General features: G+C 34.3%; 1 protein-coding gene across 1 annotated transcript in view; it reads right to left on the bottom strand.

The window, feature by feature from the left end:
* Positions 1-20,565, bottom strand: part of LOC118183464 (uncharacterized) — a 194,202-nt gene extending 173,637 nt beyond the window's left edge. Inside the window, exon 1 of the mRNA XM_085812641.1 lies at positions 20,255-20,565. Within this exon, the coding sequence (XP_085668767.1) occupies positions 20,255-20,308 (54 nt within the window). The 5' untranslated portion in view covers positions 20,309-20,565. The remainder of the gene's footprint in view (positions 1-20,254) is intronic.
* Between the last annotated feature and the right edge of the window lie 2,689 nt (positions 20,566-23,254).

The following is a 23,254-nucleotide window of genomic DNA, read 5'->3' as shown; positions in this document are numbered from 1 at the left end:
AAACTTGTCTTTGCAAGCATGGGAGGGATAAAATGTTGTCGAACCGAACTTCCTTCTGAAATGTTAGTGGTAGGAGATGGGTAATGGTATTACATAAGTGTTCTGCTGTCTTACGTTGCCAGGTACTATACGGACTGTGCCCAACTGAGAAGCTTCCATATAAGGCAGATGGTGAGCCGTCCAGTCAAAGGTCTCCAAGAGATAAGAAGTATGCCAATCATGCCAACTACCCAGGCCGCTCGAATCTGAGACAGCATTCTTTAACCCCTTCCCGTGCTTTAACGAGTCTGACTCGTAATGAAGGCTTTGTCCCACACATAAACATCATGAACCGGGCTCGTTAACATTAACATCGTAATTTCACGGTCGTAATCCAACGTTAGTTACTATCAGTACACCACAAGAGTTGGTCAAGATTCTCATAATTGCTGTTACAAAGCAGTTTAGTTAGTAAAATTTAATAAACCCCTACAAAATGCAAAATATTAAAGTAAAAGCAGTTTATTAAAGTTTAATTCGACTAAGGATTAAAATTTACTTACTTGAAATGTTTATTTACGGAACATTATTTTAAAACTGTTATTTATTACAAAATATAATATACACTTGTAATATCTAGCAGTATTACGCAAAACTGACTAGGAGACAGGCATTTACATTTCGGCGCGTATTGTGACTGTTCTCAAGCATCAATCGCTTGTTTACCACGCGTTGACCCATAACACTTGGACTCAGGTTTCGTCGAGGTAAATGGTACGGGAAGGGGTTAAAAAGTTTCTAACCAACTGCTGAACTGGGCAACGAGGCTCGCCATTCCGTACTCAGAGACCACAGTGGTAGGAACATTGAAGACATGGAAGTTCGACTGGTCATCAAGATACTCATACCAGTACTACGTAGCCTAGGACCTAACCTCATTGGGCTAACCGCATCAGACAGAGAACATGACCTCTTTCCACACCAGAGCAATCGGAGAATCCAGCCAGTCAATCGAAGAGCGTATGGCGATGTTGCAACAGCAAGACACCATTTTAGAGGAGTTCATGTGACAGCAGAAAGTTGTAGCTCAGGATAAAAATCCGTTAGAAGCTATTTTGGAACTGATTACCAAGCATTTTGCCCCCCCCCGAAATAAAGGAAAACTGATTGTGTCAAATTACCACCAAAGTTAACCATCATTCTCAGTTAATATGTAAATACACTTTGCACAAAAAAACGGGGCTACAATTCTATATCTCCTGTTATACTGGGCCGATTAGCGAAATTTAATTTCCGTTTTTCATATCTCGACAATGTGACACTGGATATACATCAAATTTATATATAGTATTGGGCTAATCTTTCGAATATGGTAACAGGTAGTTTGGCGACATTTTGGTAAGGCGATAAAAGTTACTACCTAGGACTTTAGCAGTGTACATGGATAAAGTCAAGAGTGTGCGAAATGCCATTTTTGTGTAATTCTGGGATGTTTTTTTAAGTGAAAATAGGTCGACGTGTACATGAATACCGTGTATGTGCAATTCTTAAAAACGCGGCAAGCAGTTTGCGATTCTGCACTTTCTCCCAATTTCGCACCTAATCTTCGTCATGATTAAGCACTTTTGTTCCATAAAAGTTCTAGCATAAGCGTAATTCGGCTAGCAGATTGTTGGAAAAAAATGTTGAGTAAAAAAAAAAAAAAAAAAAAACATTCCTTTACTTCGTGAAAACAAAATGGTGTCCAAACAAAAACTAGCAGGTTACTGTAGCAGGGTTGGTCGCCAAATTTTCACAAAAAATTGCCAAATTACCATAATCCAAAGATTAACCTAGTATTGTTCTATCATAGGTATTCTAACACAAAACATAGGTATTCTGTGCGGCTTTTTCACAAAAGATATACCGAATTTTTCCCATGTTCCGATTTTACGATTCAAATTATGCCTAAATATTAAATTTCGTAAAATTTGATGAGAAACTTAGAGAAATTTAAGATTCATCAAGGCACATTTTTCTGTCTGCTCAAAGAATAATTCACTTGGCGAAATTCTTAATTTTTGGTAACCCCTTTTCCCTTTTGCTGTACATGAGAAGGGGGGAAAAGTGTATCATTAATTCTTTCAAATAATTTTAACAAATAGCGTAAATTACATTTGGCGTTGTTATTGTCTTGTCTAAAAGCTAGTTCAGGAAGATCAAGTAGAGCCAAAAGTATGTAAAACAGCTCTAGCGACGTCATTGATCCTCCAAGAATATAGGAGCTGGCACTCCGTGGGGAGGGGGGGGGCAAAATCAGTTCTGAAGAGCCTGGCCAGTAGGACAAGACAGTCAAAGATGTGTAGTGGAGAAAGTTGTGTATCAGGACAGAGGGTGGACAGTAATTGTAACCATCAGGGAATATCGCAGACCATCAGGGAATATTTTCAACTTTAGTGTTGTTATCGCTTATAACAAATATGCCCAATTTCAAAACGCGCCTATATATATATAAATTCACAGATATATATATATATATATCTTGGAAAGATATATATTTCCAAGATATATATATAATCTATATATATATCTTGGAAAGTTTTGAATAAAAAATCCTAATTTTTTGGTGGTATACCTAGAAATACATCTACTTTAAGGGTGATGGTAAAACTTTCATAGGTTAGAATTCAAGCATTTTTTCGAAAAATTTATAAAAATTACTAAAAAATACAAATTTGTGAAAGAAAAGAAAAAAATCAGAAATTCTTTGCGAATTTTCATTGGACTTGAAAAACCTAAATTTCGAACAGCAAAAGAAGGAATTGTGTAAGTTTAATAATAATAATAATAATAATAATAAAGACATTAAGAAATATATATCCAATTCAATTAACATTGAGGAGCTAAATTTTTCAAAGCTAATTTTGTAAAAACAACTTTTAACGTTTTTGCAAATTTTGGCACTTTGGTACAACTTGAATTATATAAATGATTGGTTTGTTTTATGTGATTATGGCAAAGCCTCGAAGGCTATCTGCCTGAGTGGAGGGATGCCTTCGCGAAGAACTTTCTAAATGAAACGATATTATATACACGTTACACATGCGGAAAACCACGAAAACACCCATACAGCCACTCCGTTTGCGGGATTCAAATCTCGAACCGAACTACCAGTGTTCAGCGGCTTTTACTGCTCGCCGCCGGTGGGCTTCATAGAATTGAAATGGGAAAAAAAATCGGTGTGTTCTTTCAGGAAAAGTCCGATTTTGTGTCAAAATGCCTACGTTAGAACAAAGCTATATATAAGTCTAATATATATACAGTCAAAAGTCGTTAATTCGGACACCCATAATCCGGAATGATCTATAATCCGGACCTCAAAGCTAAAAACTTTCTGCGCATGCGCCGCGTTGACACATGCGCATAGGCGTGTACGCGTGCGCGTAAGACCTTTTACGTCTGCGCATATGCGTGTGCACAAGTGCAGAATACGTTTTCGCGTGCGCGTTTTATGTATAACGGACGGTATAAGCTAAAATTATCTAATTATCTATTTCAGTTAATGTTGATGATTGCGTTGTTCCTTAATTTTCGAATTGGATCCGGCTTATTATTTTTTGCAGACTGTAAGACTAATACTATAAAAGTAAACTTGAACTTTCGATTATGTCAAATAGAATTTCCGATTCTGGAGCTCCCAAAGGATCGTACAAAACGAAAGTATGTTTTGATGTCCATCAAATAAAAACTGAAATTGCTGCAAAAAATGGATAAAGACATGAAGAATGTGACAGAGAGGTTAGTGAAAACGAAAAAATTTCGATTGACAAGTTAGTCCGTATTCTCGGCAGAGCAATTAACGGGACTTGAACAGCGGAACTTTGTAACTGAACAAGAAATTATGTCTGTTTATAAAATTAAAGAGAAAGTATTATCACATAAAACGAAGCAACTTAAACAACTTACATTGAAAGAAATGTTTAATAAAGTAAACAAATAAATATTAAGCTTTTTTTTTGTAAATTTTGATACCCTTTAGATCATAATTGTTTTTTATTTCATAAATTACGGTTTCATATTTTTAATTTTAGAATTTCTGCATGCTATCTTACGAGATTTAAACTGATGATCTGTAATCCGGAAAAATCGATAATCCGGAATCGCCGAAGTCCCGACGAGTCCGGATTAACGACTTTTGACTGTATATGTTACCGTGAAAGACAGACATTGGAGAATGTCGACTTTCACCGAAGAACATCAACATTCACCAAATACGTCGGTGAAAGACCGAATATTTCACTACATTCTTGTATATTCGGACCCTCACCGGTGTATGTCGACAATCACAGATATGCTCTGGTGTAGGTCTAAAAGAGCAATTCAAAGTGCAATAATAGTTTAAGTTGTTGCAATAAATAAGATTTTAATCACATAATTTAGTTAAGTTTTTTATTACTGTTATTTTATTTTCTCATTTAGAACATACTGTATAATTAAGTAAGTTTTTAACTTCTATTATTTTCCTTTCTCATTTTGAATGTATTGTGTGTTTCAGGTTCTCATGTTCTTAAGTTCTTATTTCAAGTCTCAAGTGCGTTTATTCGCGACTGAATGACGGAGAAGAAAATATAATATTGTTATATGTTCAACATTCACCATTAGTACATGGTGAATGTCGACCGGCGTAAGTCAGAAATAAGAGTATTTGGAAAATGTTTCGGACATACACCAAGATACTATGTCAATGTTGACGTTCACCGGTGAAAGTAGAACATTCTCCAGCTTTCGGTGTTTCACCGTAACATATATATTAAGTCGCGCTTTCGAAACATGAAAAACGCAAGTTGAATTTGGTACTCTTCCGTTTCGCCGGCGCAAATCTCGCCAAACACACTTTGTTGGCAACAACATACAGGTATACAGATAAAAAATGTTAACAGATACAGATAAAAAATGTTAACAGATACAGATAAAAAATGTTAACAAATGTTAGTTCTAAGAATTTTTTATTTTGAAGGCATAAGCATTTTGATATGGCTTAAAATTTTGTAAAAAACCAATAAATAAAGACAATAAATTTGTAAAAAGACATTAATTTAAGAATTTACTATGCTATCATGGTTCAGCATCCTGATGCGCCAGTTCATATCACGTGACCCCAAGCGATCTCATCTAACATAAACTACGCTACAAAAATATAATTCTCTCAGTAATTATCTACATTAATTTCAAGTTAAATATTAATTTGGAATACAAGTTTAAAGGCAAGAATTATTTCAATTCGTACGAATAGCTTACTCAGAAATTATGTAAAACCGCAGTGCTTTACTTTGCTAGTGCATTCTCATTAGAATTGGTGAATTTAACCCTTGATTTTGCCTTTTCTATATTTTCTCCTTCGGGTGAGCGGTGTGATTGCATATTAATTGACTTAATTACCGCGAATGGTCATAGAGCATAAATAAAAAAGCTTTGTAAATATTCTATGCAATTGTATGCCAGTATTGAAAGAAACAATAAATCCGGTACAAAATGGCTGCGACTTGTTTTGAAAGTACAGCGGTACAAGGTTACCAAAAAAGATATTCCGTTTGGCATCAGTTATACCATTATTGGCGACTTTATCGTTTGCGCCGGCAAAATGGAAAAGTACCTTGAATTTCATTAATCGGCTCAGTAGAATGGGAGATACTGAACTGTCTATTTTTTAGCCCAAAGGGCGTTACAGTCCAGAAGATCTATTAATTTCGTTTCGACATTTTGCGTTGGTTCACTATGAATATCGGTTTACTTTTCATATTGTTGCCACCAAATATTATGGCCCTGTGCTATATTTAAAGAAATTAAATAATGAAGAATCTGCATAAATGCATGTATGCATTGTGATAAAACAACGGTACCTAGAGCCATCAAATTCTGAAAAATGTAATCTTGCAAAGAATACGGGCATCTGGAAGCCCTAATTTGGAGTTTGGAATTTGTTTTATTATCGATTTAATATTTTGTAACACTCTAAAGAATTTTTGATTAACAAACTCAAAGATTTCAAAGCGAGCAATGGCAACACTGTACGGTATCTCCAGCGCGCGAAACTGTATCGGAAATTCTAAAGCTGTGCTCATTTTAAAATTATTTTTCGATATTGCTGTTGAGCTGAATTTTATGGTTTAAGAGCGAAGAACATGATATTTAATAAATAAAGGTAACACACAAAACTTTAAAAAAAAGTCCCTTTGGGCGTAATATAAAATCTGAAAATGTTCAAATTTTTTCTTTCTTTTTTTGCGCAGTGCACCATCAGGAAGAAAAGATAGCTTTCATCACAGTGCCATATCATTTTATCGTAAACTGACGCAATCTGTTCTTGAAAGAAGAGTTTTCGTCGTTAAGAAATAACCATTGGAGTATTTCGCAAAATCCGTTGTGCATAGTTTTGAAAACAATAAATACCTCGAAGAGATTTCTTACGAAGTGTTTAGTAAATAATAACTTTTTCGGTGTCTCCGTTTCAAGTTACACGGATATTAAATTCTAAATTATATAATATATTACGTATAGATACATGATATTAAACACCATATAGAAACAGAGGAAGGTCGAAAAACTGCAATACACAAAGTATCAGAAGAAGCTGGCAGTTTGTTTATTGCCATTTTAATGTTAAAAGCGTAACCGTTTGCGAGTTTCAAACATTCTGTAATCACCTTGACTAAACTGCTATTATCTAATGAGATTTCTTATCTTTTTAACACCTGCATCATCCATTTAGAATTGTGAAGAAGATAACCAAAAACCCCGCCTCATCTTCTTCTCTCATAGATATTCTCGGACTTTTTCAGGGCCAAATTCTCGCCAAGGTCATCAAGTGAAAAAGAAAGTTCTATTTTTCATACACTTTTTTCTTTGTCGTGAAAGGGGCAAGACTGGTCATTTTGGGGTGTTCTTACGATGCGCATTCGGCTAAGACTTATCTCACTGGTGGTCTTCGAAAAGCCGTTGTGCAAAGACAATGACTAATTTGAATTAGGTAAGATACACTCACAATACTTTTTTTCTTTCAATCAAGTAATATGAACTCGAATTCCAGTTATTTGTTGCATTTTTGAGATAGCTGCGAAAAAGGTTTAATTAAATTTGACCACCGTTAGTTTGCTTGCCCTCAATGTATGGTTTCAGACATCGTTCGCATAAATTGTAAAATAAATTAAAGATGTTTAAAATATTTTTATTACACAATATCCGCCTGATAATAATAACTTTAGGATCTTTTTCGTTCTGGAACCGCATACCGTATACAATTCTCTATGAAAAAAAATATATGCACCAATATTGTTTATCGATCACGGATAATTAAATAGAGTTTTCTTATATTCAAAGAAAAGTCTTACCAATAAAATATTCCTTTTATTAAAACAACAAACCTTGAAATAATTAACTTAAGAGATGTATTCTGTATGTTATAAGTCATTTCACCGCAATCGAAATAATCTGATGACGAAAGCATTTTATCTTGCTAAACGAAAGAAGCTGGCGAATGTACCTTCCTAAAAAAATCGTTTAATGCCTGCTGCTATGCATTGTAACATTACAAATGCAAGTAAGTAACTTAGTTATTAGTCCAAAGGGGCAATTTGCTTAGAAGGACTACTAATTTCGTTTTGGCATTTTGCGTAGATTCACTACAAGTGCTGTTTCACTTTTCAAACTGATGCCACCAAATATTATCGCCCTGTATTATATTTGAAGAAATTAAATAATGAAGAATCTGCATCAATGTATGTATGTTTCTCGCGTTGTGATAAAACAACGGTACCTGGAGCCATCCATATTTGAATGACGTAATCCTACTGCGAATATGGGCATTTGGAAATCGGAATTTGGAATTTGTTTTATTATCGATTTCATATTTTGTGAATCTTTAACGAATTTTTAAGGATTTCAAAGCGAGCAATGGCAACGTTGTACATAAAAAACATTTTTATCTCCAGCCCGCGAGACTGTGTATCGGAAATTCTAAAGATAGGCTCATTTTAAAATTATTTTGCGGTATTGCTCTTAACCTGAATTTTATGGTTTAAGAGCGAAGAACATGATATTTAATAGGTAAAGGTAACAGACAAAATGCTAAGTAAACGCTTCTTTGGACGCAATTTAAAATCTGAAGCCTTTTAGATTTTCTTTATTTATATATTTTTTGTATTAGTTATTTCAATTTTAACCAAAGGAATGCACCTTCCAGAGCATAACCAAAGGAATGTACCTTCCAGAGCAAAACTATCGAGTTAATAAATTTGCTAGGTAAGTGTACTGAAAAAATTACTTAAAATTTTTGCCTTTTTTAATTCAGAATCCCCCTCTTTTCCTATACCCTAAATTACAGGATTTTCACATAGGGCGCGTTAGAAAATATTTCGCTTCTTAGAGGGGGTAGCAGCTTTAAAAAGGATGAGAATCACGGTCTTAAAGATTTTTTTTCATGTACTCTTTTTCTTTCTTATTCATGCAATTCTAATATTATTTCATGAGAAATTACATGAAAAATACGTTATGTATTAAAATTTTAATCCAAAGCATAAATTTGAGCATTTAATTTGAGTACCGTCAAAATTTCCAGTTCAAGTTTCTAAAAGACTTTACTGAAATAAATGATTTCCTTTCAGCCACCAATGGTGTTATAATTTTCAGACGGGGAAAAACTATTGTTAGAAACAGGAAAAACAAATACTCTTCATTAATTCTGAGAATGAAGTGTACTGGAAAGATTTCAGTAGCAAAGCGGTAGAATTTTTCCCATGACCGGAAAAAAAAAAATCTGAAAAATTTTCAGATTTTATATTACCCCAAGGGAAGCTTTTTTAACGTTTTGTGTGTTACCTTTATTTATTAAATATCCTAATCTTTGCACTTAAACCATAAAATTCAGTTAAATAGCAATGTCGCAAAATAATTTTAAAACGAGCATATCTTTAGAATTTCCGATACACAGTTCCGCGCGCTGAAGATAAAAAGGTCTTTTTTTCCCCGTAGAGTGTTGCCACTGCTCGCTTTCAAATCGTTGAGTTTGTTAATAAAAAATTCGTTAAAGTTTTATAAAATATGAAATCGATAATAAAACAAATTCCGAATTTGGGCTTCCACACTTCCATATACGTAGGAGGATAACGTCATTCAAAATTCGATGGCTCTATGTACCGATGTTTTATCACAATGCGAGAAACATACCTACATTATTTAATTTCTTTAAATATAATACAGGGCTGTAATATTTGGTGGCCACAGTTTGAAAAGTGAATCAACGCAGAAAGTGAATCGACGCAAAATGCCAAAACGAAATTAATATCGCTTTGGGCTAAAAATAACACTTGAGAAAATTGGAGTTAAAGTTTTATTTCAAAATAAACGTAGAGATTTTATTTAATTCTCTATATGTCGTTTTGACATTTTATAGACTTTTTGGAGAGTATCAAAGAGGGGCGGGAAACGGATCACCCTGGGCGGCAAAAAATCTAACAACACTATTGAGAATATAATGAATGTAAAATACGAAAATTCGTATGAAATATCCGAAAGTGTTTAAATTAAATATGTATCTCAACTTTTGTTCCTTATAAGATATGATAATGTTTTAAATCTCAAAGATTTCTCCCGGAATTTCAAATCGTTGAAATCAAACAAATACATGACACTGTCACTAGATTGGAATTGGTAAAACACTTGCTTTCCGTTTTACTGAAAAGCGATTTGTAGTCACGTGATTCGACTAAAAACGACTGCGCGAAATTAGTATAGATCGTTAAATATACACAAATACTTTTCTTTTTCCCTGGCATATTTTACATAAAAAATTCTGATGTGTACACCACATGACTTCCTTGTACGGAATATTAAATTATACGCATTTTTTCTTGCATTTTATTTAAACTTATTAGATTGAATTAAACCTACTTCGCCGACAGCGCATAAATAAGTAGTATAAGTAGAATAAATGCATTCTTTAAAATTCACTTTGTTTACCATAGCGACACTCTGGCGCTAGGTTTACTTAACAGTATTATATTTCGTTCATATTATAACTCAGAATTCACAAAATTCATCATTTAAAGAATTATCTAATCGTTGCCACATGTTCTATTCAGATACTATAATAAAGCTAGAACTATGTATAAAAGAAATTAAGCAAACAAAACAAAAAAGAAACAGTTTTTCACATACGATTGAGTATTTCTCATTTAATTAATTCAGTTCTCACTTCGCGAGAAGGCAAAAATACATAAAAACTCAAAATATCTATATTAAAAATTACGAAATAAATCTCAAACGCTTATTTCCTCGAAAAAATTCCAGAAAGAATTAAGCATGATTTAATTGACAATAATAAATGAATGTGCTATCTGTGTTGTTGCGAAGCTAAGTTTCTCTAGATTGGCAACAAATCCACTAGTCTCCTGTTTCAAATGTAAACATCAATGACCGCCATTAAAAACAGGCTTAAAGGCAATTTAACAACTTTAAAATTGCTGATGATTCTAAAAATATTGCACACAGATTTACTAAAGGCATAAAATCGTTAACCGGAAGATAAAAACAACATAATTCAATAATTTTTAAAGCAAAAAATGTACAATTTACAAACATATAAGAGTAAAGAAACTGAGATCACTGAGCCGGGTAATAGAGTAGATATATATATAAATATATTTATATACGTTTGGTGAGGACGATTGGGTTTAATCCTAGTATCCGGTGCACACGGGATTTGGCGACTTTATGATGAGCAGTAAAAACGGGACATATACGATGAGTAGTAAACGGGTTATTCAAAAGAATACATATAGTTATACATAGTATAATACTGTGTATATAGTGTATATACTATGTATATACACACATAGTGTATAGTCTATATACATAGACGTTCTTTGGATCATTTTTGGTGTTGGCGATAATTTTCAAAATCGCGCCAAGGCTGCACCGTATACTAGGATTTTACCGCCGATTGCAAACAAAATACGAGGTGCACATCTACATGTTATAGCAGTCCTATATGCAAAATTTCAACGTTCTGAGGCTACTCGTTTTTGAGTGATGCGAGATACGTTCGTACGTACATACGTTCGTAAAGACGCCACGAAAAATTCTCTTCAGAATTCATTTTAAAGCAGTTTTATAATTTTTTTGAAGGAAAAGAGTCTTTTATTCTGTCCTTACGTACAGATATCACGCAAAACCATCGTTAAATTGCATTCGATAGCGGTCAAAATGGATATTTTCGTTTAAATATGCTGCCTTAAACTTTTCGCGATTACAATACTTCCTTTTTACTTCGTACAAGAAAGTAAAAACATCCTTCATTAGAATGGAGAATAAATACATTTAACGAATTTTTCTGTTTGAATATCCTGTTCAACTTTTAACCGAAGAAATGCGAACAAAAGTAATGTCCTTATCATTTTGATTACGTCTTAGTTTAAAAATAACCTTCCCAAACGCGTAACAAGGAAGATCTAGTGTTTAAACTTCACAGCACGGTGTGATTGGCGGTAAGAAACAAAACTTGCAAGGAATAGCGTGGGTGATTTTCCGGGGGACAGCGTATCATTGAGAACCTCTACCTTGAATGGAGGAAAAATTAGATATTCTGTCCTTCAAAGAGAGTGAAAGTGGCACTTTCTTCGTTTATTTGCTCAATTGCGTAAAAGGCCATTTGGCTTCTTTTCGCCTCTGTAATCACAAGTACTTTTTAAAACTGACCTTTGGTGCGCTATTTTCGTAGAATAAAAGTTATCGCATATTATTCCGCATGGATATTTATGATAGAAAGTGGTGTGACGAAGGTTTCCTTTTACCAATGTGTGCTGTCTTTGTGATGATGGCCGCATATATGAAGATGGAACAAATCAGTTGACGATCTCGCCAAGAATTAAAGTTTTCGACTTTTCCAACCATGATTCCAAAGTATATACATATATTTTTTAACCTCTTCGCGCCGACTGTCACGTATACGTGCCAGCAACGAACACACTTATCTACCGGCCCACACGCAGGCGTGCCAGAGCATTGTTGCGTTTACTACCGAATGTCACGTATTTGTGCCAGTACCTTGGAACGTTTTTCAAACTATAATTTCTGCCACAAGATGGCACTATATGTCCATATGGTTTCAGATACATGTACATTAGACCTTCTACTCGAAATGAGAGAAGCATGACTCACATACTCGTGTTTTTGATTATATAAACAAACGGGGAACTAAATGTTTCCGAATGGCGTGATTTATGACGTCTCTTTAAATAGCACTTTATACGCACGTGGTAGTTGTTTATTGTAAGTAGAAGTTTTATATGCGCTAAAGCGTTGAGTATTTCGGTTTCCAGTTCAGTTTTTAGAAAATAATTGGATCTTGTTAGACGTGAATTCTTTCTGTTTTTACCGTTTCAATGTCGAAACGTCGAAAATGTTTAACAGAGCATGAAATAGCAGAAATGATGCAAAATATTTCAGATATTGATTCTGAAATTTTGATATTCTGATATTGATTCTGAAAGATTAACTGAAAGACATTTTCCAAAACTTTGTTCAGAAGAGACTGATAAGAAAATGAGACGACGATGCTTCGTTTGTTCACATTCCCGGAAAAATCCTCCAAAACGGCAAATGAGTTATTACACGAGTTCAAGGAATGTAACGTAGGACTGTGTGTAGATCCCTGTTTTCAAATTTTTCATACGAAAAGAGAATTTTAAGTAATATATTTAGTTTTCAGATGTATAATGTTAAAAGTCATAAAATGCTGAGTAATTAAAATAAAATGTGTAAAATATGCATTTAAACAAGAAATAAGGTAATTAAAGTATATATATATAAATATCTATAAAGCATAAGCCGTTTAAATACTCTATAGAGCATTATTAAACAATGCGTTGATACTTCGGAAATTTCATGGATTTAGGCTTAGTAGCAAAAAAGCCCCCGGCCCTGGAGAGACGCTCGCGGAAGACACTGCCGGCCTCCGCGATAAGCGCGCGTTTTCGCTACCCGGCTCGAAGGGGTTAATGGCCGGGCGCTTTATTTAATAGCCATTGCGCTAGTGTATAAGGGCCGGAAGTAGTGGCCATTTCATTAAGGAAGCACCTAACAGGCGACCAGCGTTGCCTCCTATAAAGGGACGGACAGTTACAACCTTGCCTTCTTCGGGATTCGAGGGCCCACCAGCGCCGAGCGGTGAAGTCGCTGAACACTGGTAGTTCGGTCCGAGGTTCGAATCCCGCGAACGGGCTGGCTGCATGGACGTTTTCGTAGTTTTCTCCATGTGTAACGTGTATACGAGCCAGTTTCCAATAGAAAGTCCTCCACGAAGGCATCCCTCCCCTTAGGCAGATAGCCCTCGTGTGCTTTGCCATAATTAAATACACCATCTTCGGGATTCGAACCCGGGGTTGTGCTCTGATTTCAATATCAGATGAGTTTTTCTTTCTGATGCCACCTTTCAAAGCAGGCCCACACTCAATGACGTCACCTGTCGATACAGGTCCATTTCTCCATGCAGGTACACTGCGCCCCCCCCAAAAAAAACACACGACAGTTTTAAATCTCCGTTCTACTAGGCCGATTCACGAAATTCAATTTGCCTTTTTCATGTCTCGAAAGCGTGACTTAGGATATGCATTAGATTTATACATAGCAATGTACTAATATAGATATTTTGATACAAAAATCGGCCTTCTTTTTAAATGACATGCCAATTTTTTTCCCGTATTTCGATTCGACGACTCAAATTATGCCAGACTGCCAAGTTTTGTAAAAATCGCACGAGCAGTTTTTAAAAAATTAACTCTCGAAATTTTAACTCCTCAATGTTAATTCAATTTGTTATATACCTATTAATGTCACTTTTTTTTTTATCAAACTTATTTGATTCTTCCTTTCACATTTCGAAATTTAGGCTCATTCTAAATAAAATTCGCCCATTTTTTTTATGATTTCTTTTTAAGATTTTTATTTTTTAATATTTTTTACAAGTCTTCCGAAAGAAAGTTTTAATTACAATCTATAAAATTTTTACTATCATATTAAAGTATATGTAATTTTAAGCATACCTGCAACAAATTAGAGTTTTTTATTCAAAATTTCCGAAGATATACGTGAATTTATATATTGGCGCGTTTTGAAATTTTGATAAATTTGTTGAAAGCGATAATAACATCAAATGTGGTTTAGGCACTTGATAAAATTATTTGAAAGTAGGAACGTTGTTACTTTTTTTCCGCTCATGCACAATGTAAAAAAGAGAAGGGAAAATAGTATTAAGTAGTTCGCCAAGTGAGTTATTTTTGAAGCAAACTGAATAAAATGCGCCAAGATAAATTTTTGAATTTCTCCCCAAATTTCCCACTAAGTTTTACAAAATTTAATATTTAACCAAAATTTGAGTCGTAGAATTGAAATATGAGAAAAACAAATCGTCATTTCCGAAAAATTCCGATTTTGTGTCAAAATACCTATATTAGAACAATGCTATATATAAATCGGTACTATTCAGTTTCGAGGGCAGTAACAAAATTGCAGCGAAAATGTACGCGCAAAAGCTCCAAATCTAGCAAACGTGCCCATTTAACAGCGCGCCAAATCTAGCGTACGCGCTGATTTCAGTTTATCAGTTCTATATTTCTTAAGACGCAATTGAAATTTATTTTTTAAATCCTTTTTCGATTTAAAAAGTTTAATTTTTAAATCCTTTTTCGATTTTAAATCCTTTTTTGATATCCTATGGATTTAACAATTTGGGAATTGCCCATGACAAAAACTCGGCAATAGAATTTTGGGTAAAGTGCAGAATCACCCACTGCTTGACGCGTTTTTAAGAATTGCACATACTCGGTATCCATGTGCACATTGACCTATTTTCACTTAAAAAGTAAAGGAAAATTGACAAAAATCCAATTGTTTTTACCCTTGTAAAAAGCGGCAAACAAATAAGTGAGCGATTCTGCGCTTTACCGAGAATATTTTCAAAGAAAAGGCATCATTATTATAGAAAATTACGTTTGAACAACCAACGAGATAAAATTATGCTTTATCGATAAGTCGGTAGCGAAAGAGCGATGCAGGCATCCATTCAGTTATGTTTAGCAATTTTTATATAAATTATAATAATGACTTGAAATAGTTACTGACTCTTATGCTTCCATTCAGTCACGTTTAGCCTTTTTCATATAAATCATAATAATAAAAATGTATTATATGAAATTAACCTTTCATCTAAATTAAAACATCAATCTTAAATAGTTATTCACTATTATACTTCCTTTCTTGCCGCAATTATTAGGGTTGCCGCAATTATTTTTGGCAGCATTGGCATCAATAGTTTGGCGATTTTTTACGGCCCTCAAAACCGAATAGTACCTATAAATCTAATATATATCCTAAGTCCCGCTTTGGAGGCATGAAAAACACAATTTGAATTTCGTCAATCGGCCTAGTAGAACATAAGATATAGAACTGCCAACCCCCTTTTTTTTCCCCGCAGTGTACCAGGTCCACGGGTACACACTTTCACAGAGTGAACAAAAAAGAAAAATTCGGCAAGGGATTCCTCTATGGTAAAACAGTGTCGGCGGGATGATGACACTACAAACTACTGTCTGTCTGCGAGAAGAACAGACCCGCCACAGTGTCTGGCGGGTGGCGGTCGCTATAGCAACAGTCTTAGTATATTTCAAATAGGGGCGAGCCAAGGGTTGCTTTATTGTTATTTTACTTTTGGTGACTGTTGGCTGAGGGGAAAAGAGTTATCATTCGTCTTCAAGACACCCCTACCGAAAATGGATCAATGCTCGTTTCTACGGCAACAGACAGTGGTAGACTAACTGGCGAGAGGTTTTCTTATGATAGACAGACTGTAGTTTGCCCATAATTGCATTTATGGCAAATGAGGAAGAGTTTTAATGACACTGATCGAATTTGAAACATTTAAAACGGTCATCGACAAACTTAGAGAACGTATTCTGATGAACCCCTAGCATCTTTAAAGTGAGAGCACTTCCACGGTTACGTTACATTACTTGAATATGACAAACAACATCAGAGCTATCTGTCTAAAATGAGGATGCCCTTTTTTGGAAGACTTTCAATGCAAACCGACTCTTATCCAATGTTACACACCGCTAAAACCACGAAAATTAAACCATGCAGCCAGCCATTTCGCCTTGGTTCGAACCCAAAACTATCAGCATTCAGCGTCTTAACCACTCAGGGAGGGGTGGGGGGTGCTACTGATAAAGTTCACCACCGCGGGGGCAGCCAATGCGTCAGTCTTTGATATGTATATTCCAAACATTTTGTTTCAAAATTCGACGGAAAGTATGTATTTCCTTCCTAGTTGTTAGGTATTCTTTTGGTACACTGAGTATCCGAGCACCTACGAAAAGTCGCCAACTCTGTCGGGTGGCTTTCTGAAGCGAAAAGTTTACCTTTAGCTACTTTAAGGCTCATAGATATTATTCCATCCTCAAATAATAACATGCAATACATTATCATCTGTCACAGTACACCTCTAAACTTGATGACTTTTGTCCACCACTATTTTGATAGCATTAATTGAATAATAACATTAAGCGATTAAAAAAAAAAACATATCCTTAAAACCAGACAAACATTTCAATTAGGGAAAGTAAAAGTTAATTTACGAACTGTTCATAATATCATTAATGCAAAAGTTCATTTATGAACTGCTCATAACATTTGTGGAAATTATTTGGCCGATATACAACAAATATGGAAATTATTTGGCCGAATCCCTAAATCTTCATATATAATATCTTTATATCTAATAACCTTTATATCGGATTGCATCCCTCATTGGAAGAAAACATGCCAATATAAAATTTTAAGGTACTCTTCTGTTATCAAGACCGGATTCAGAAGTTTATGCATGTGCACATATACGTGTGTACACATATAGATATATACGTATGTACATATATATATATATATATGCAGACATGAACACATCCATCCATACATACATTTCTAGACCCGGTCCTGATAACAGAACAGTACCGTACCAATTTTAAATTAAAGATAAAAAACCAACCTTAGTTTCACGTACAAGTTTTCAGGAAATAAATATTCTGCAGACTGTTTTTGCTCCTGTCGAAGATGAACCTGTGTCTGATTCCCTCAAAATTGACATAGTTAATAAAAATTTACGCCAAACTAAGGCTGCTTTTTTGCTAATTTTGGTAAAATCCTAGTATACGGTGCAGCCTTGGCCCGACTTTGAAAATTATCGCCAACACCAAAAATGATCCAAAGAATGTCTATATATATACTATACACTATATACTATGTGTGTATATACATAGTATATATACTATAATGCATAGTATATACTATGTTTAACTATATATTTTCTTTGAATGACTCGTTAACTCATCGTATATGTCCCGTTTTTACTGCTCATCGTAAAGTCGCCAAAAGTAGCTAAATCCCGTGTGCACCGGATACTAGGATTAAACTCTAATGGTAAATGGCCTTAGTGGTTAAACTTAAACGAAAACCAAACTCTTTCGCGATTTAAATCTCTTTGTTGGAGATATTTTTCCGGTTTTAGGCAATTTTATCACCTATTCGGACTTTATTTGGCGACTTTACTTCACTTAAAATTAGGCAAAACAGCCGCTTTGTGTTTGGCGTACATTTTTTCGAAAAATATAAAAGCTGCTGTTTCGCCTAGTTTTAAATTTAACTTTAGCGTATTTCTCTTCTCTCTTAACTTTACTTCGATTTAAAAAGTGCGATTTATAATATTTTGATAATAATTATCGAATTCTTGATCATAATAAGCTAAGTGTTTTCCATCCTTTCATATATACAGACGGGCGGAACTTGGGAAATTCGATAACAATATCCGAATAATATTATTAAACCGCAATGATATTAAGCGGAGTCTTCTGTACTGAAAATGTATTAATACAGAAAATACTTTTCTAAAATTCTTATTGGCAACAGACATTGCAACTCTGAATCATTTCCTTTGCCGCAAAAAGCTTTATCGTATAACAGAAAACAGTTCCAAGTAGTATACTTCAGATTTACGATCTATCGAGCAATAAAATCAAATTTGCATTGAATGAGTAAGTAGCTAATAACTTCATATGCATCATTAACTTCCTTAATTACGAACAGTGGGTAGATCACAGAATGTTTATCTGAGTTCTTGAATGCTAAATGCAACCAAACATTAGCGCACTTTTATTGACGTTTATAAAAAGAGTCTCAGCTGTTAAAACACGTTCACAGTATTTTGAGCTTTCGGATAGTAAATACCTGAGAGTGAATTTTAAAACCTCAAAAATATATTTTAGTTTTCATAAAAAAGATAAAAACGCTTTTCGTTTGTACTCGAAAAATAGGCAGTGAAATTCCACAAATATTTAAACTTTTTCAAAGCGAGCGCAAAATTACAGATTTTTTAAAGAAATAAACATATACAATAAGCATGGAATTTGACAATTTGTATTATCTGTAATTTTCCCGTATCCGTAACCTGCTTTAGTGCAGAAAATCAAGAGTAAATTGCAATTTCAAAAGGCAAAACTTATTTTCAGTATTCGTCAGAGCAACAAATTCGCCAACTTTTAACTTTCGTATTTAACTTGCACAGAGTTATATAAAAGTATCGTTTAAACAAAACATAAAAATTCTAACTGAAAAAATAAACATGCCAGTATCAAATTCTAAGTTAAGCAAAATGCCAACATTAATTGGCATATAAATTTTGCGTAACATTTGCTTTATTCAAAATCTACGCCAATCTAATATTGCTTTTCTGTTTAATTTTGAATAATTCTGTTAATTCTGTGAGAATTCTGTTAATTTTAAAAAATCAGCGTTAACGCTGATTTTTGTTGTTTGACTTCTGAATTAGTATTTGTTCGGCGTGTTATTGTATCTTAATTAAGCTTTAGATATGTTAACATGGGAAAATCAATTAGATTTACGAGTTTTTCTCACAATCTTTGCTTTCTCTCTAATTTTTACCAGCATTTCATCGAGTTCTCATCCGATTAAGAAAGTTATGTTAGTACATATCATGAAATAATAGCTTTTTATGAATGCAATAAAAATTTCTCTACGATGATGACATTCTTTCTAATGAAATCAACGTAACAAAACATCTTTTTTCTACATGTTCGAGCAGATTTCTGGTAATCTAAATACAATACCTGAGAAGCACCCCTAAGGAAATTGAAAATACCTTATTTTTAAACATTCCCACAATGCATCTATAAAACTAGCGTACTGAAATTTATTTTAATTATTCTACGATTTGTAGAAAATAATTTTCCAGATACGCCCACTTAAAACTTGTAAATAAACACGCGTTTTCAACACACAGACTTTGGATGCAAGATGTACACTTACCCGAAACAATGACTTTGCTGATTACTTTATTAATATTCTTTAATTTTCTTAAAGTAAGAATCAGAACTAATTTATGTGCTCTAACACAAAGGTTTCTCAGAAAAATAACTGAAAAAAAAAAAAAAAAAAATTTACTTCACTACCACTGTTTAGAAAAAAATTAACGTGGGGCTTGCTTAAATTTGCTGTTTTACGGAATTTAAATGCCTGATTTTAAACTAAAAAGCAATGCAAATTGTTCAGTTACAGCTTACTAATCATGCTAATATCATTTACAACATAGTAGAACATTCTGCTAAGATTTACGAATTAAAAAATAAATTAAATACTTTTAATACAGAGAAAATTCTAAAATTATATATATATATATTCAAGAGAAAGTTCGAAGTATTTCAGCTTACTTGGTAAAGAATCGGTTAATTAATATTCGAATAAAAATGTAATATTGACATTTTTATTCTGACAGTCAATAAACAAAAGACACTATTTTTTTGAAAATATTGCTCAATTCAATTTCCATTTATAAGCAGATATTATTAATAATTTCATTTTAAAATAAAAGACGTTTGTTATTTTGATTAAAATACTGAAGGTATGAGCTTGAAGATTACTACGTACATAATATTCTTCAAGTTGTAAACAAATAAAATTAAAAAGAAGAAAAATATGATGTTTGAGTCATTGGTGATACGTAGTATGCCAACTGACGGTTAAACGACATGGCATAATTTATTTTTTGATTCGACTTACACTATGCTATCTTGACAGTTTCTATTTTATCCGACTCGCATCTCATTCACTTTTAATACAGAGGAAGTTCTAAAATTATATATATATATATATATCCACAGAACTTCAAATAGCTACATACCTTTTCAGTTGGATGTTTTATGTAAGATTTACACGATGATCCGTCATGACTCATGTTTCCAAAATATATGAATTCCTTGTCAAAATGAAAAGGTAAAGTATCAACGAGGAGGTACTTTCGAACACCAGAAGTTCATATTTCCTTTTCGCTCCAAACACACACCTCGTTCACACTCAGGATTCCATCCAAAATAATTCAAATTTCCCTAAGTTGTATGTAGCCAGCTAAACTTTCCAAGCGGCGACCTTTCGGTTCTACCTCTTCTTCCCTTCACCTGTTGATTCTACCAACCCAGCCTCAGGTCTGAGCGAAACGTGCACCTGACCTTCGAAGTGAGTGAAAGTGATGGCAATGAAGTGGAAGTTCCTCTTCTCCTTTCCGCCCCTCCCCGCGTCTTTTTCTTCGTTCGTTCTTTTTCTCATCTGGCCCTTTTCCCCTTAACCTTCCCCCTTACACTGTCGTATTTTTGAGTCAGTTTTTTATTTATGGTTTGAGCTGACCGGTTGCGATAAGGAGAGGATGGATGTTGACAAAAAGAGAAAAGTGGTTTTGGTAAAATTTTCTCTTATTTTGAAATCCAACGAAAGCGTTTACAATTCTCTCCGCAGACGGAAGGTATTAATTTAATAGACATGCAGATAAGTCTCTTCGTGAAGTCAAAACACTGAACTTTTCTCTTCAGCTGACTGCATTACAGGCGTAATTCTTTTCATTCCATTTTCGAATCTACTGCACATTTTAAAAGATCGCCACCTGTGGCAAATCTACCTGAAGCCAGCCTGTTGGTTAGTGCAGTTGTCATTGTTTACCAATACCTATTAAAGCCAGGCAAATGAGACCAAATTGTTGGCGGTATTTGCTTGCTTTGCCTTGCGCATTATGGTAATGTGCAAAGTGTTTACGTAGCTTCCGTATATAATAAATATTTCAACGATGGTTGTTGTTGAGACTTATCTCACTTATCTGACAGTAACATCAGAACAAGCCCGGAAAATTCTTCGTTGCAAAGACTTCAAGATGCGCCTGTCGTTGGCAAGACCCTTGAGCGACAGTACAACTTTGCTCAGTTCCGCCCCCCCCCAATTTTGATGGAGAACTCCCCGGGGGGGGGGGACGAGTCCGAGGATCCCACCCCTTTTCTTCTATCACTAATCTCTCGAAAAAACATTCGGTCGCCGCATATTTAGAGTACCTCCATGTTGCACAGACATGCAGGAATTTGTTATCTTAGTGATAAGAGGTACACATTCTATTAAATGTTCTTACATAAGAGTCAGGCACATGGTAAAGTAAACTGCGTTAAGTTATGTTTGGGTGCTAGGATTTTTTTTTAATCATCTTTTAATCTCTCTCTTTATTTAGTTATTTTTTTTTTATTTTTTATTTAAAGTTTACTATGTGAAATAATTTAGGTACAACTCTAATATACGCCCTAATTTCACCAAATGTGGCGATATGTGTTCTGCGCTGGTTTTTAGCGCGATTGCGTGTTCTATGGCAACCCTGTTGACGTTGAAAAATCTTTCGCTGGAGCTCGTTGGTTCGCCTCTGTGTCTGAGAAGATGGGAGAGAAAGATAAAATGGTAGTTGTTGAATTGAAGTTCGGCAAAAGGAAATATGATTGTGGCTATCCTGTTGAGAGGTAGTGGGTATTTGGAAGTGTGGAAAGAGGGTTTGGGAGATTATTTTTAATGGCAGTGCATGATAGAAGTAGGGATTTGTGATTTTATTTATTTGTGAACCATAGTATAAATTTTCTGGATAGTGTGTCTGGCTGTTATGTAAATACGATAGTGATTACGTGGCGGCATGCTAAAGGCGGTATGAAATTTATATTTCTGCTATTCAAAAACGCATTAATTCATGGTAAGTGCATTTTATCCTTGTTCTTATTTTGTAGAATGTTATGTTCATTGGTTCTTTAGTATGAATTTCTATTGTTGTTTGTTTAAATTGTTTGAAATTTATTTTAGTTTATTTTCTTGTTTAGTATCTAGACTGTACAATTTTTAAAGTTGAAACAGAACGCTGTGTACATGGTATTATTTGAAATTTATTGTTGTTATGTTATTTAATTAAAGCGAGGTGTGCGTAGTTTCTAGATTCGTTCGTTGCCTACATTGTGCAATACGTAGATGTTTTTTTAAGTTAAAACATGTCGCTGTGTACATGGATTCTTGTCAAATATTTTTGGCTAGAAACTTTACGTTTTTGATATCTAAATTTTTTGTTTTTGTTTCGGATTTTTAGCTAAATTGTGTGTTCAAAACGTAGTTTTTGCATGTGCGAAACCGCGTTTTTGGAGACATTTTAGGCTAAAAGTTCAAAATGTAAACAAAACATTTAGATAGTAATATGGCAGCTTGAAGTTTCTCGCCAAAAATATTTGGCGAGAAATTTGGCGACTTGAGGGCGCATATCAGAGTAGTTCCATAATTTAATAGGTTACAACTTTCCTCCATGCAGGACCAACGATTTCACAAAAGCCCCATAAATATATGACAGTTGTGTCAGGATAAGCACCCGCGTGTAGACATTTAGCAAGTCCAGAAAATCCACGGCAGTTAATTTTCCAGGCAGAGTCCTCTTATCTTTACTTTATCTAGCAGAAGTTTCTGTCTATTCTAACAGCGATTCTTAACAGTCTTTTGATTGCTTCTTTGCTTAATTTTAAGTAGTTCCTAACAGGATACTCTTTCCCCGTACAAAAATATCCAAGCTTGCATGTAAACTTTATGAGGCTCTTAGCCGTCTATTCGGCTGCGTTCCCGGAGAGAGAGAACGGAGGACGTGGGCACCACTATCCCTTTATCAAACGGTTAATTAGTATAGCACCACGTCCACCACTATCTATAGCACACCTTCAAAATACATAATGCCACCTGAAAGGTATTCAACGTGCACGACAAGACTTACAATATAACATGTTACAGAGTTACAGATTAATATTCAAGATACATTACTGGTACATTACTGATACAAACATGACAAATGCTGAAC

Source organism: Stegodyphus dumicola, chromosome 3 (genome assembly GCF_044657685.1).
Source record: "Stegodyphus dumicola isolate Sdum_Otavi_A_Nest chromosome 3, ASM4465768v1".
NCBI classification, from domain to species: Eukaryota; Metazoa; Arthropoda; class Arachnida; order Araneae; family Eresidae; genus Stegodyphus; species Stegodyphus dumicola.
The sequence above is the reverse complement of the archived record's forward strand: the minus strand, read 5'-3'. Positions and strand labels throughout refer to the sequence as shown.